This window comes from Parasteatoda tepidariorum, chromosome X1 (assembly GCF_043381705.1).
Source record: "Parasteatoda tepidariorum isolate YZ-2023 chromosome X1, CAS_Ptep_4.0, whole genome shotgun sequence".
Classification (NCBI taxonomy): Eukaryota; Metazoa; Arthropoda; class Arachnida; order Araneae; family Theridiidae; genus Parasteatoda; species Parasteatoda tepidariorum.
This window is the reverse complement of record NC_092214.1, coordinates 74182167-74198752: the sequence shown is the minus strand read 5'-3', so window position 1 is coordinate 74198752 and position 16586 is coordinate 74182167. Positions and strand designations below refer to the sequence as shown.

The 16586-nt window shown below is 26.2% G+C and overlaps 1 protein-coding gene across 3 annotated transcripts in view; it reads right to left on the bottom strand.

Annotated features, from left to right (window-relative positions):
- Positions 1–16586, bottom strand: part of LOC107448394 (protocadherin-like wing polarity protein stan) — a 101889-nt gene that overhangs the window by 42121 nt on the left and 43182 nt on the right. For all 3 annotated transcript variants that reach the window (XM_043042940.2, XM_043042939.2, XM_071187894.1), the window contains exons 12-19: positions 15552–15698; positions 13462–13578; positions 11544–11706; positions 9404–9672; positions 6704–6887; positions 4326–4427; positions 1911–2005; positions 1597–1806 (exon numbers count right to left, since the gene is read on the bottom strand). In XM_043042940.2, the coding sequence (XP_042898874.1) occupies positions 1597–1806; positions 1911–2005; positions 4326–4427; positions 6704–6887; positions 9404–9672; positions 11544–11706; positions 13462–13578; positions 15552–15698 (1287 nt within the window). The remainder of the gene's footprint in view (positions 1–1596; positions 1807–1910; positions 2006–4325; positions 4428–6703; positions 6888–9403; positions 9673–11543; positions 11707–13461; positions 13579–15551; positions 15699–16586) is intronic.

Here is a 16586-nt window from a genome sequence, read left to right as displayed (position 1 = left end):
ATAAGTTCTGAACATAACTCCTGCCTTAACCTCAATAATAATAGGTCAGAATTCAAAAAGGTTTTTCATCCTTTTTTACTTCAGTATTAATTTGTAACCCGTAATGTGCAGTCTCTTAACTACATATTTCATTCTAACAAAATAAATTAAAGATGGTCATTCAGACAATCTGCATCTTTTCATATTAGCTACTTTAAATGTAAAATTATTATTGATTAGAAATAAAAGAACAGCATATTATCTTGTTAGCTACCTGAAATTTAGAGAAAATCGAAAAATAAGTAATAAATCACTTTATTTTAAACATCTAAATTTGTTAAGTTGACACTTAATATTCACCAAACAGATTAAGATTTTGCAAAACATTTGTTTAGACTAAATGTCATAATATTACAGGGTATGCAAATTGAAATTTTAAAAAAATTACTTAGGTAGTTGGAACTGTTTAGTGTAGATTATATATCGATATTTTTTGTTCATACAAAGTGCAATTATTATGACAAAGCTACAATTATAATTAACTATGTCAATAATTAATAGTTATATTTTTATAATTTAAATGTTATAATTTAAATATTATAAATTTCATAAAAATTATAATTAATTAGGCCTGGCTCATCCGAAATGAATGGTTTACATCCCAACTCTGGTACAAAAATTATAACAAGTACAGTACCCCCTAATAAAAATCACTTTTGTCTAAAAAATTATAAGACTTGTCTGATTCTACAAACAAGCAGTTCAACAAAATAATTATATTGAGACATAATAAATATTAATAATATTAAAATATTAATAATATATAATTAATAAATATTAATAATATCATTACATCATTTAATCCATATTAGATGGAAAATGACTCTAATATAAAAATTTTACCAAGTATAGTGCCTACCACCTAATAAAATCACTTTATCTTGAGGAATTTCAATAATAAAAATTGGCTGATTATATAAACAGGTGGTTCAACATAATCTTCACAAATGTGCATATATACTGTAGGTTGAATGACTTAATATATTTACATCTTATGTGAAATCTTGATAAACTAAGCACATATTTATTTTACATACAAGGGCGTTAAAAATTGAAAAATTGTTTTTTGAATTGCAGAATTTGAAATTAAAGATATTATTTTCGAATTCTGCAAATAATAATTAGAGTTAATGATTATTAAGTGGAAGATTCAACATCAAATTGAGGGAATATCTATTAGTCCTGTGATTTGTTTCATTAAATAAAATAGGCATTCAGTTTTTTTTAAATTCATAGCTAACATTTAGATTTCTTTGCACTCTTTTTTCATTATTTGTGAGCGACTGGAATTTCTAACCTCTATGCAATGAAGTTTTAAAAGAATGCAAATTCAAAACATAGAAGGTAAGACCTACTCATTACAGATGTAAATCCAAAAGTCTGATTTTAAAAATGTTCGAAATAATTTTAATAAAGGATTTGAAATCCTATTGTCAGTTTTAATGTAACTACTTTTCAAGATGTCATTTTAAAAAATGGCTCAATTTTTAAGAAAAGGGTTTTATAAATCATTAGCATTGTACTGTACATATAATATAGAATAAAACTTTTTGATACCTTTATAAAATCTTTATCTTGTCGATGGCTGAGATCTAGACCAGCTTTTTGCTTTTCATGCTGAATTATATAATAGAATAGGTGACTAACAATAAGAACATCATTTCCATAAAGAGGAAATGTTCTATTGACAGCAGCTTTTAAATCAGATGCTAAATTAACAGCAGTTGCAATATTTAACTGCAATAAACTTTTCTGGATACTTTCTAACTGAAAACCAAATAAAATTCACAATTAATACTTTAAGCTGAAATATATATATATTAGTTGGAAACAGTAAGACCATTTAATTCACAACTAATCAAACACATTACCTGATTGGCCAATTCTCGAAAAGAATTAGAGGTACAACTAAATAAATCTGGTTCTTCCCATCCATTTTGTTCACCACAGAAACGACTGGCTTTACCTTTAAATATTTTGCAAAAATAAAAATATATTCAAAACTATTTGTGATAAGAAAACAGTTTAATGAGCTAGTTTTAAGTGCTGATTACTATAGTAAGTCTTTATGAAGCAAAAGAACACAATATACATAATATGTATGTAACAGCATTAACAAATCAAACATTTCATTTATGTAATAATAAATCAAACAATTCCTTCCCAACCACTAGAAAATTTATAAGTATGTCTATTTAATAGAAATTCACAAAACAATTATTTTAAAGGCTAAAAACAGTTTTATAGCTAAAAAAAATTTTTGAAGTCTTTCTCCGTTACTATATAAAAAAAACAGTTTTATTACTATTTTGAGCATCTTCCTGAAACTCACAATAACCGATTTTCTGAATCTCTGTATTATAAATTTATTCCGAAAAAAAATATATAAAAATAAACATTATACGAGGGTTGTAAATTAAATAATGGCAACTTAACCTTGAAACTCATAAAAGGGCGCGCATGCGTAAATAGGGTATGGGTGTGGTGAGGTGGCGCTGTTGTCGATGTGTAGAGTGCAAAAAACAGTCGATTTGCTTAGAAGGGTAGTTGTTGCGTGGCGTTAAAGTGAGGAGTTTCGTTTCCATCGCTCTAAAGCATGTTGTGAAAAGGCTTAATGACGAAAAAAGACGAGATGCTTGAATCCATCGTGCTACTGTCCTATATGGTAAAGCATTTGCTCCAAAGGCTTCCACTAATCCTCGATAGCATTCTGTTGCATTTTTGCCACGGGCAACCTCGATTGTAAGCCACGACCGCTGATCACCTTTTGAAAACATGCTTTAGAGCGATGGAAACGAAACTCCTCACTTTAACGCCACACAACAACTACCCTTCTAAGCTAATCGACTTTTTTTTGCACTCTACACATCGACAACAGCCCCACCTCACAGCTCCCATATCTAATTTGCGCTTGCCCGTCCTTCTGTGAGTTTAAAGGTTAAGTTGCCACTATTTAATTTACAACCCTCGTATAATGATACAATTATAAGTTAAAAAAATAGATAAAATTTTATGAAATTTGAATGTGATATTCAAAATAGCAAATTTAGAAAAAAGATTTGATACAATTTTATTTAAATATTGGAGTGGGCTTTTAAATAGATAAAGCTTTTTAATAAGAGCATAACTGAGAAAGCTTCTCATAATTTACAAGTAAAAACCAAAAAGAGGCACTTAGAAGAAATTAACAATCAGCAAAACTTATTTCACATTGAATTTCACCTGAATGAATTAAAACTAGGCACAATTTAACTTTCCAGAAATTATGCGAAAGAAAATGCCTAACTATTATACTTTTCTGTACTTGTCTCTTTCTTCTCAAAAAATACTTATCAGCTCAAATTAGAGAGACAGAGTTTTATTTTCATTCTGAGGAACAATAGATATACATCACTCCTATTTAATTTTTTTTCTTTCAAATAGAGCATTAATAATGGTGTAAAGTAAAAAATAATACTTAATTTTTAAGAACAAAAATGTTAAAGCTACTCTCAAACAAAAAAAATAATATATTTACAATTTTGCAAAACCACAGTTTTCATTCAGAAAAGGCTAGAAATCCAAAGTATACTCTAATTTTGAGTTCACAACTACTTGAAGTAACTGCAGTTAATTAAAAAATCTCCACTCTTTTATAAAAAAATGTATAGAATTTAGTTTTCTTTTATGATTTTAATTAATCATATAATTTTTGATGATTTTAAAAATTGGAGTACCTTAGAATTCAAATCACTTTTTGATTGTAAATAAATTACACAATATAAAATAATTTTGAAATAGTTTCACAGATGTGGAAAAAAAAGCAAAGGTAAAATTAACATTGAGGTATTCAAACTTTTGACTGCTCTCGACTAAGTGGTTCCAAATATATTGTCCAGATTGCAACTACTACAATAGATACAATGTATATTTTTGAAGGATAAAAAAGTATTTTTATACACCTGATTTTGTAATTACATTCATATGTATCAATAACTCATTAGCATATTCTAAGTCTACTTCTTGAACCATTAGTTTGAACAAGATTGCTTAAAAATCCAATCATTAAATGAAATATTATTGAGGGGATAGCTTATTACTTTCTTTAAACTCTTCCAAAGATGAAAATATGATAGAGCAAAGGCTTTGTTTTAAAGTTGTTTGAATACTCAAAAAAAAAATCTTTTCCTTAATAATGATTTGTTGAAATGAAGTCAAATACATTTTTGCAAACCACTTGCAAAAAATGTTAGACGTGTCTGGTGCTTAAACTAATTTAAAGTTTTAATAAAATAAAAGTTAAATACCAAATGAACCCTCAGGACATTTTTCATCAGCTGTTTCATCATACAAAGTTCTAGGCCACCATATTCCACTGCTAAACATATGAGGACAGCTATCATAAACAACTAAAAATAGAAACTGCATCAGTTAAAACAAAGTTCATAAAACATTAATATGTTTATAATAAGTTTATAAAATATTAATAAGTTAATAGGTTCATAATAAATGATAGTTAATTATAGTTTCATAAAACATTCAGATCTTGACTATTCATGAGATCAAAGCCAGTGGAGTGGTTTCTATTTTTTTTATATAGTTTATAAATAAAAAAACTCAAATTAATGTAATAAAAGACAAAATCGAGAAATTTTAATTGAACTATGCATTATCAACTTTTAGACTAAAATAAATTCCAAATCAATTAAGTTAAAAAAAATCATATTGAGTCCACCTCAATTTATTTTGAAAAACTATATTAAAAAAAAGAAAAAATTTCTCTCAACTAAATAGTTGAATTTAAATAACATTTTTTAGCATTTTTAGAAAACATAGAGATACACATTAGTTTTAAAATAGCTCTATTTAGAACAACAAAAAAAAACATTTTATGTAAATTAAAAAGAGTTTTGGTCTTTCAATAATCTTTGCAACTGTTAAAATGAATTTCTGTGAAATAAAGGAAAAAAAGTTCTTAAAAAAAATTGCATTTATTATTGTATTTTTTAATTTTGGTTAAAAAAAATTCTCTTTACCTACTTATCAGATTTAATATCATATTTTAATGCTTGCTTCTTTTTTTTCAATAGTCATATAATAGTATGGACCCTTCAATTTCCTACTATATTTCTATTATTAAAATCTTCTAAAATAACTATAATAATGCAATTGTGACAATAAAACCAAGAAATAAATTAGACAAATTGCTATTTTTAAAGTCTAACTGATGTAATAATTACAATTTCTTACAAACATTTAATGAAAAAACTCAAAACAACTAGAAAAAGAACTAAAGAATTCAAAAAATTAGAAGGATGGCGAGAATTCTAATACTGGTCTCTGTTACAGTATTACTTACAGAACTTCGGTTTGGGCAATTTTGAGATAGCATCTACCTAGATATTTATACTGTTTTTGTTTATTTCTTTTGCATTCCAATTTTTTTTCTTTATCTAACCTAATTAGGCTGTGTATATAGATAAACTCCGAAAATTAAAAGAGTCAGGGTATTTAAGGGCTTTAGTCTGGACATTATTAAATTTGTGTAACATTAATATTTTTGAACTCTAATGTTAATTTACTTAATAAATGAATAAAATTAGAAAAATAAAAATATTTTAAATAAAAGAAGACTTTTGACAAACATTTGTAACAAGAATTTGGTTAACATAAATATATAACATCAAATTAAAACAAAAAGTTACATTTGTTTTTTTGTTATTTTACTTTTTAATTAACTCAATGGTGTCTTTTATTTGTTTCTTAAGCAAAATAATGACCTTTAAAATGTTTACTTTGCCTTAGCATTTTAAAAAATACGAGTCAAATTTTCAAAAAATTGTTTTATGTAAACTTATTAAAAATAATTAAACCTTAATTTTGAAACATTTCAGAAAAACCACACTTAAAGTTTATTAAAGTAATTTATAAAAACTATTACAGGCTGTTTACTCAAATCATTAATATAGTTCAATTCTTGAAAGTTTTTAAAGTAGTTTTTGAATAAAAATTTAGACAATTTTTTAATTTTTTCTTAAAAAATCATGATCATTTTTTTAAAAAAATTGCTAATCAGATCCCTGATTAAATGCTTTCATAATGCATAATGTTATTTAGCAACAACACTAAAACTGTAAATATTAATACTTCTAACTAAAACTGTTAACAATATTAATTATTGCAAATTAATCACTGAATAAGTGAAATCATAGTTATTTTTATAAAAGCTCGATGCCGGCATGAATTGTAAATTGACAATCAGTCAGTTAAACAACAAATATAGAATAAGTTTTATTAAATTCAAAAATATTAAAAAAATCAATTAATCAAAATTATTATTAGCTAGACAAGTCGGTTCATTATTTAAATACAACAACTACACACTTAATAAGTTTAAAAAGCAACGTGTTTAATATTTTAGAATTAGTTCTAAATAAGAAAACAATAGAGATTACTTATTTTCAGATTAAGAGATTTAATAGTTTTTAATTTTTCATATATAATAATTTTTGCATTTAATAAAAGAACTAAAGGGAATTTTACATGCTTGTTTAGTTTAAAAGTAATAAGAATATATATATTAAATGTTTATTATGTGCCTCACTCTTCCTAGAAACTTAATTTAGTTAACGAGTCTGTCCTATCTTAAGGATTTGTCAAGCTTTAATCCAAGTACTCTACTGACCTTCACATCCTCTTAAAGTTACTTCAGCAAGTGGATTAGAACAGGAATCACAGCGCCGTCCAATAACTCCTGGTCTGCAATTACACTGTCCAGAAATAGGATCACATCCATTACCATAAGAGCCCACAGAATAGCATTCGCAACTAAAGCAAACCATGCTATCAGGAGGTTGAAAATGGTTATCCTACAAACATACATATTGAAATATTATATTCTCCAATAGTAATAAGAAAAAAAAATAGAAACTGTAGATTCACAATTTAAATTTACTGAAGAATTCAACAATTTGCAACTACTGAGGAAGTAACACAAAGTAATAATGAAATTAAAAAGAAAGATGTTAAAAATCAATTTTTAAAAAAAATATTAAGTTAGCTTTTATTAAAATCAGTTGCATTTTCTTTCTAGATTGAATTATTAATTGATTATAAAATATTGAACGATTTTAATGTTATAAAAACCTTAATTAGATTATGTTAGGAAACATAACGTATATTTAAACTTAATTGCATAATTAATAACTGAATCAATTGTAAAAGAAAAGGATAAATCAATTTACTGGTTTATGCCTTTTCTGCATTAGTTTGGTTACATTAAATAAATTGTGTGCTAAGAATTATACAATATTAATTAGTAACATAAATAAAAAAAAGCATTAGTAACAATGGCATTAATAATAAAAAAGATTATGTTTTTATATATACAGCTAAAAAGGCAGCACCTTTACAGTGAAAATTAATTTAAGGCAGTTCAGCTCCATTAATTAATAACTGTCACTTACATTTTTAACACTTTCTCATCATTTCTACGAAAAAAAGTACTGAGTCTCATTATTTGTTAGTTAGTAATCAGCATAAGGAAATTTAAGATTGTTTGAGTGAATTTAAACAAACAGTATTAATAAATGTATAAAATTATAAACTACTTACATTTGGCAACAATTTTGTATTACTAATTAGTTTAAGATTGTTCAGAATTATTCTTATATAATTTGTCATATTGTGAGATAAGGTACGTTTTTAGTCCTTAAAGATGCTTGTTGGGACTCTTTTTTAAATTTCAATATTAATTTGACGTTTATCAAAAATGTTTTAAGAAAGAAGAATTACGAGATTTCTTATAACCAAATAAAAAAATCATGAACTTTAAAATTTGTTCATTTTAAATGTATGCATTTGGAATTTTTCCATCACTAGTCTTATTTTAAATATATGTTTTAATGTGGGAAATATTAAGAATCGGTGCACAAACCCAAGGAAATTTTAAGAAAGTGAGTACTCTTCAAGTTTCCTCCCTGAGATTAATAAGATAGCGTACATAGATTTTATTTATAAAAGTCCCATGCTCACAATCAATTCATTCTTCCTACTTATTTTTTGTTTCTAAGGCAAGAGTATTTCTAAAAATAATAGATCCAAAATGAACAATATTTTGATAAGTAAATATAATAAAAAATGGAAGTAGCACAAAGGCGAAGGAATACTATTTTAGTATGTAGAGACACAAAAAACTTGAAAGTAGAAACAAAAGTATAACTCTAGACCTTCAAGAAATTCACCCATAATTTTGGTAACCTTCAAAAATTTTCAGGATTTTTCATCAAATGGACGACTAGCCGAATTTTCATTTTGTGGCATAGTTAAGTTAACTGTTAATTCAAATTGAAGCCAAAATGTAAATCTTTGTCTCATAGAAGTTTCCTCTTTGCTCTGAATATGAATAAAAGCTAGTCCTGAAGCATGTGAAGACTCACAAAGCTCCTCAAACATACACAAAACAGAGCTTGTTACGCAATAGAATTGGTTAAACCTCTTTCCTGATTTCAGAAAGCTCAATTTGAAGAAAACCTTTACAGTGAAAACAAAACTGTTAAGAAGCTCAGGACCATTCTAGTTATGTATGCTAGCTTTTTACTTCATATTATGGATGATGAAAAAAAGTTTGGGATTAAATTAACTAATGTAATTTACTTAAATATGGTGCAAGCACATTCTACTTTTTTTATCACTTAATAATCCATACATTTCTTATTGGTGGGTCATTCCACAAATAAATGCAGCTCACAATGTTCACCTTATTTCTAAGAGTTCGATACATCCATCCATTTCTAGTATTTTCACCCAAATAAATGTTTTACCTGATTACTTATTTATCAGTCAATGGCATATCCATCAACAATCTCCCGAATCCCAACATTACTTTATACCCATTACGTTTATATTTCAATTTAAAAATTTAATCATTAAATAACTCAATTTTTCTGAATGGTTACAATATACAAAAGACTTAAATTCATAAATATGAACTTTTTGTTCACTCTTAAAATTTATATTTTATTTAAAAAATATAGCAGAAGATTTTTAAAAAAATTTCAATAATGGTTTTTAAGTAAAATAGTTTGTATAAACCAAACTTTGCTTAAATAATATAATAAAAAAACTAAACATAAATTGATTACAATTTACTTTAAAATTTTACATTCTAAACAAAATAAAAGTTTTATTAAAGAGCATAAAGGTCATTAAAATGCTTATTTAACTTGAAGAACATTTCTTAAACAATAAATTAGTAATTTGGTGATTGTTAACAGAAAGAATATAAAGTACTCAAAATTTCCGATAAAAAAATTTTCCTTCTAAAAAATGGTTAAAACTGATTTCTTTTGCAAATCTATCTACAGATAACAACATAGTATACAACCTCACAAATGCATTCTCCAGTTTTCTTATTACAGTCTGCACTGTATCCTTTGCTTGTGTCACAATTACATGGTCCACAAATAGGGTACCCCCACCAATTTGAGGGACATACAAGATCTACCAGAGTTTCACAATAAGCTCCAGTATATCGAGCATCACAGTTACAACTATATAGCTTATCCTCTAAAGTCTTGTTTGATGTTTCACAAGTTGATGAATTACTACATGGATTAATTTGGCAAACAGGTAAGCAATTGAGTCCAACGTATCCTAAAAACACATCCATTGAAATTATTATTAAATAGTAACATTTTATTACTATGTTGTTTAAAATGTTTTACAAAACTATAACAGTTCTTAAAATATAAAAAATAACACATAAAAGGCTAATTTTACAAAATATGTAAATTTACAAAATATCTAAATTTGCAAATAATATGTAAATTTACAAAATAAAATATTGCAAAGGAAACACATGCTTTAACCACTTAACAGCGTCCTTTTTCTGGCAAATTGGGTCAAAAAATAAGCATACTTTTGAGAAACAAATTTCTGTTAAAATCTATTATATAAACTCAAATCAAGAGTCAATTATTTATTTTATGAAATTATTACAATTATTGATTTTATGAAATAATTTTAATTTTTATTTAGAGCAAAAACAATTGCATTTTTACTTAAAGTTGGCTTTTCTACTAAGCTAGTGAAATCAAAATTCATGCCTTTTTCCGCGTAAAAGAAAAGCGCGAAAACCTTTTGCAATCATACCTCTACTGGACAACCAGAGCCATCTGTTAGAAACATTGTAAACTAAAGAAAGAAAAATTCGGGCAAATCATTGCAATAGAGTAAAGAAATCAGTCGCACAAGCGGCGTTCGGGCAAAACAGGGAAGGCCCTTTTTCAAGTACCCAAACGGTGTTCGTTCAAAACTGGGAAGTGGTTAAGTTTGGAAAGAAGTATTCTTTTAGTAGAATTCATCTTGTAATCTTTAATTCAATTTCCATACATAATATCTTGAGTTTTATTTTTAAAATTTCATGACATTAATAAACTGCATATTTTTAATATTCTGTTTCAATTATAAATTCGTTTTTTTTTTTTTGTTTTTAATGAATTCTTAACAGTATATTTCAACTAAGAAAAGTTTTGCTATAAAATTCAAAGTGAATTTAAGTACTATTTTCAAATACAAGTAGCAAAAACTCATGTTAATTTTCAAATACTAATTTATAATACTATTTAATATCAAGTCAATTTTCTAATAAGTAAACAAAAACAAGCTGAGTTAGGTAAACTTGTGACATTCTTTATTGAATATTATTTACCGAGTACAAAATAAAACTTAACGTTTTCTTCTGCAGTTAAATTTTTAATTTAAAAATGTTATTCAGAATAAAATTAAACTGACATCAGTTTAAAAAGTACAGACAATGTATTTATTCTGCTTATGAATATGTAGTGATTAACTCTCCAACATAGTGGCTTATTTTACTATTTTCTATATGTATTGAAAACACAAACAATGAAACCATAAACAAATGTTTCCATTTAAAAAAATTATGTAACAATAAATTAAAACAAGAACAATCATAGCCAAGAACTGAAAATGTCATAGCTTAAGTTCTTCAATTTCTTAAAAATTATAATATTGCAAAAAATATTTGATGTTATGAACATGATATTTCTTCGTGCTTAAGTCATGAGACTAAATTGTGATTTTTCTTTATTTTGATTTGACACAAAATATAGATTCACTAGCAAGGTAAAAACTTCCAGTAGTTTATGAATAAGTAGAAGAAAAACTTTTTTTAAACTATATGAACATAAATTTACAGCCTAAATAGGCTAAAAACATATTTTACTTTTATTAAAAATTAATGAGTGTTAAGTGAAATGAAAACTATTACATTGGAAGTAGAAGTAGAAAATACAAGATAATTAAAAAGTGAGCATTTATTTTAAACTAATTTAAGTTATGCTCTGACCATATTAGAAAATATAGATTTAATTTAGTTAAGCACTTTTTCATAGGACATTCTATGCAGCAGCAGATAAAAGAATATTTCTTTAGAGTAGCCAAGTTACTAAAATTATGTATTTAAAAGCAAATAAAAATGATTTGAAAGTACAAATGTTTACCTTTTTCACATTCACAAGAATAATTCCCCCAATGATTTATACAATGACTGTTACGTGGGCAAGGATTAGATTCACAATGATTTTGAGAAAAACAAGTGTCCCTAACATTCACTTCTATAATAGGTCTTGACCAAGAAGCTTGATTATTTCCAATTTTAACATCCTGTAAGTAATGATAATAAATTTATAGAGTGTACATAACAAAAGGATATCCTCAGAATCATTAAAAAATTATATTAAAAATTAGGGTGCAATCAAATCATTATTTTTTTTCTTTTAAAGGGAGGGGGAGTTTTAAAAAAGTGAACTTCTTCAACTTAATTTGGAGTTCTTCAACATTTTCAGTAACTTGAATTACTGTATGGAAATGATGAAAATTATATTATATTATATTATATTATATTATATTATATTATATTATATTATATTATTATAAATTTATAATGTTTTTTAAGTTTTTATTAAATAATTCTAAGAAATACAATGGAAAAATATTATAGGGTAAAAGTATATAATTATGTAATTATTAATAATTTCATTTTTAGCATAGCCTTAATTCTTAAAGCTTCCAGCCAAGCCATTTTTAGGGCATATGGGATTCATTTCAAGCAGAAAGGACAAAATTGATTATATATTTTTATGTCCTTTCTGCATAATTAAGATAAAGTTAAAGATAGCATCTAACACCAGTTCCCAAATTTTTTGGCTGCGGAACCCTGACTTATCAATCTTCTTAGGGCGGAACCTTGACTTTATAAATGAAGTTTATTAAGGTAATTGTGAATGTTATAACCTATAAAAAACTATTTTTAAAATATTTAATTAGAGGAATGAAGATTGTTCATTGTTTTATCATTGTCTTAAATTAGGTTTTATTTTCCTGCAGTTAAATTTGCAGTCCTTGTTCTATAGCCTAATTATGGATTTGTTTTTGGTTTATGTACACAAATGAATAAAATGAGCGAATTATAGCTTAATATGAGATGAGAACTGCTGTTGAAAATGGTTAATTAAGGAGACATATTTCTTTATTAAAGAATTATTTTATCTTATTGGGAAAAGCGTGATAGGAAATACTAATGTAATACTTCATAAATGTTTGTTCTTCTCATAATTAGTTCACCATATTGTTATTAGAAATATTATATTTTCCTTTAAAAAATGTAATTTCCATTTCATTGGCATTTTTCTTAAAATAATTTCATAAAGGCAACTAAAAAATTAAATAATTTACGAATTTTAAGTTGTATCTAAATATAATCAGAGGTTTCAAAACTTATCATTGGTTTTAGGTCTTAAGAAGCACTAACTCACAAAACCCCTTCCATTTTTCTAAGGAACCCTAGAGTTCTGCTGAACACCATTTGGGAACCACTGGTATAGAAACATAAAGAAGAAATATAAAAATGTAACAGATTAACATAATTATTTTAGTTAATAATATAATACCAAAAAATATTCAACTAAGTTTGAAGCATAATTAATATTTAGGCTCTAAAGTATGATATTTTCATGCAAGACATTTAAGATTTAATTTAATAGAAAAACAGAAGTAATAAGAAAAGTTCCAAATACCTATTTTTTGCAAATTTTTATCACTAATCTTTGTAATAAACTTAATTAAAAAAGTTTTCTTTATAAGTTAGAAATCAGTATCAATAAAAATATTATTAAGCTTATTCGAAGTTACTTTATTTTTCTTGAAAGATTATATTTCTTAATTGCACTATTCAATATCTTTTTAAGAGTATGACAAATTATCTTAAGTATTTTTTTTAATTCAGTGATTTATATCAAGAATATATTTTTGAAAATCTTACATGATTAAAAATGTGTTTATGATTTCATTTGTTTGAATTAAATTGTTGACCTCCTGCTTTAAAACTAAAAATTTAATAAATATGAAAAAAATTAACACCTGAATGCATCCATTAAAGAATGTAACTTTTTCTTCATCTTCAATAGTTTCTATACCCCCTACAGATACTTTGCCAATACGCATACCTTGTATATTTGCTTTCATAACTTTTTTCATCTAGAACAATAAAAAAAATTACAATTTAAGATATATCTTAAAGTATTGAATTTTTATTGCTATTTATAAAATTGTAATCAAATGAGATTAAAAGTTGAATGATGATATCCATATTATTTCGAAACAACATTGATTTTATACATAAGGATGAGTTTGGTAAAAAACAAAAAGAAAACTGAAAATAGAAATCCAAAAACATTATGTACAAAACATTTTTTTAAAAAAATTGAAAATATTCCTGAAATTAGAGCAAGAAAAAAGTTTACATAGTTGGCATATATCCATAGAATATTATCAACATTTTAATAAAAATATATGGATGCCTGATATTTTTTTAAAAAAATTGTGCAAATACGAATAGCGATGCTTGATTTTAAATTGTGTAAATATGAATCACGACGTGTGATTTTAAATCATGCGAATGTAATTTTGAAATGCGTTTGAATAGTTAAGAAAAGGTGGTAATAAATGAATGTTTTTCGGGGGGAATTTGAAAATGCTGAAAAGTTTCAAAAGTTTTTGGACATTGTATCTGATTTTTCCATTTTCTTTCCTCTCGGGGGTCCTTGATAATTTCAGTTGATTGCAGCTGTTAGAAGAAAATAATCAAATGCCATATCTGTTATCTTTAAACTTCTACATCCTGTAAATAAAAAGCTATAGACAGCTATGTGGTCGATTTGATTCTTTGTTGTTTTCTGCCTGGGGAAATCCATGTTGCCTTGCTTGTGTATTTTTTTATGTTTAAATGAAGTAGTGAAGTAGTATGTATAATGAAGTAGTTCAGTTCATAACAGGCTGGGAAATGTTCACTATTTTTCTTTTTCCATTTGTTTTATATCTAATTGCACACTCATCTTCAGATGTTCACCTTCTCTAATTTTGCATTCATGTCTCTCATCAAAATTAAAAGAATGTGTTTAGGGACCTTGTCTGAAGACAAGTTTTTTTGTAGTTGATCATACAACTTAGTTTTTATTTCCATATTAGCATCATTAGTTGGTATGTACACCTGTATAATTGTTACCTATGTGTAGTTGGAGTAGAAGTTTGCTCTTATGATTTGGCTGTGTACTAGTTTCAAGTTCAAAAGATTTTTCTTCACCTTATAATCTTTTTAGGTGATGAAAAAAAACGAAAAATAAATAGCCATTATTATAAGCAAAAGAGGTGAAGAAAAGCTTTCTGGACATCCTTAAATTATATATTGGTTAAATAATTTTGCAATTAAGTAATTAAAATTTTTGCATTGTTATTCTTTAAAAATTGTAAGGTAATAAACCTGAAATATTTTTTTTAAAAAAGGAAGGATAAAGACTAATTAAGTATTTTTCAAATTTACTTTCTATTCGAGATTTAATTATTAGTATGACTTAAGATACTTAAGATTTAATTATTAGTATGACTTAGACTACTTAAGATATTATTAGTATCATCCACAAAAGAAGCAATAAACTGAATTGAGTTGAATGGCATCAAAATCAGATACTCAAAACGAAAGAAGTAATCTAGGTAAACTGATTAAATGGTGCTAAACTAAGTCTAATGGAAAAAAATGTTTGTAAAGATTATGGGGGTAAATTTTGGTTATGGATCTGTTCACTTGAAGAAGAGAAACACTGAGGGAAAACAAAATGCTGAGTAAAAAATTATTTTTTATAAAGATTTCTTTGATAAATTAGGTTAATAAATAATCTGTTAAGGCAGAAACCCTAATTTGCATTAATCAGTGTTGCAAGCCTATAACATCAATATTTTGTTTTACTATAATTTACTTAGTGCTTATACTTTGATTTTATGATATTTAATGCTCTTGTGTTCAATATCTTTTTTCATTTATTTTAAATGTTATTATTATGTCATTATTTTAATATTTTCAGTTAAATAAACAGTAACTAAATAATTTTAGCGTTAAAATGTTAAATATTGTTTTAAAATTCAAAAGTAAAGGGGGGAAATATATTATTACTTACAATATATTTTCCATAGTCCAATGATAACAACAACCACTTTGGAAACCATGTTGCTTCAACAGTATGCCAGTTTCCATCATTAACTGTGACATGTGACAAAATGAGATCCTGATTATTGAAAATATATCTAATATACCCATCAATTACCTGTGAAAGAAAAGAGTAATTAAGTTTTTCTGTTACAAAAGAGCAAGATATCAAAATTAATTAGAAAATTATCAAAAATTTGGATAAAAAGAATAACGAAATAATCAAAATAATAATACTTAACAATTTTACATTAAAACTTGGTATATTATACTCAAATAAAGAAAATTAAATTACTATACAAAGAAAACTTTTTAAAAGTGTATTATTCTAAAATGCAAATAGAAATGCATATCGGTGTAATTCAGAAATACAAACTAATTTTAGATTTTTAAGGTAAAAGCAAGGTATATATATATATGTGTATTTATATATGAGGGTTGTAAATTAAATAGTGACAACTTAGCCTTGAAACTCACAGAAGGGCGGGCATGCGCAAAAAGGATATGGGAACAGTGAAGTGGAGCTGTTGTCGATGTGCAGAGTGCAAAAAACAGTCGATCTGCTTAGAAGGGTAGTTGCTGTGTGGCGCTAAAGTGAGGAGTTTCATTTCTATCGCTCTAAAGCATGTTTTTAAAAGGTGAACAGCGGTCGTCGCTTAAAATCGAGTGTACCCGTTGCAAAAATGCAACAGAATGCTATCGAGGATTAGTGGAAGCCTGTGGAGCAAATGCTTTACAATATTGGACAATAGCACGATCTTTTCAAGCATTTCGTCTTATTCGTCATTAAGCCTTTTGAAAACACGCTTTAGATTGATGGAAACGAAACTCCTCACTTTAACGCTACACAACAACTACCCTTCTAAGCAGATCAACTGCATTTTGCACTCTACACATCGGCAACAGCGCCACCTCACCGCTCCCATATCCTATTTGCACAGCCCCACCCTTCTGTGAGTTTCAAGGTTAAGTTGCCACTATTTAATTTACAACCCTCGTGTATATA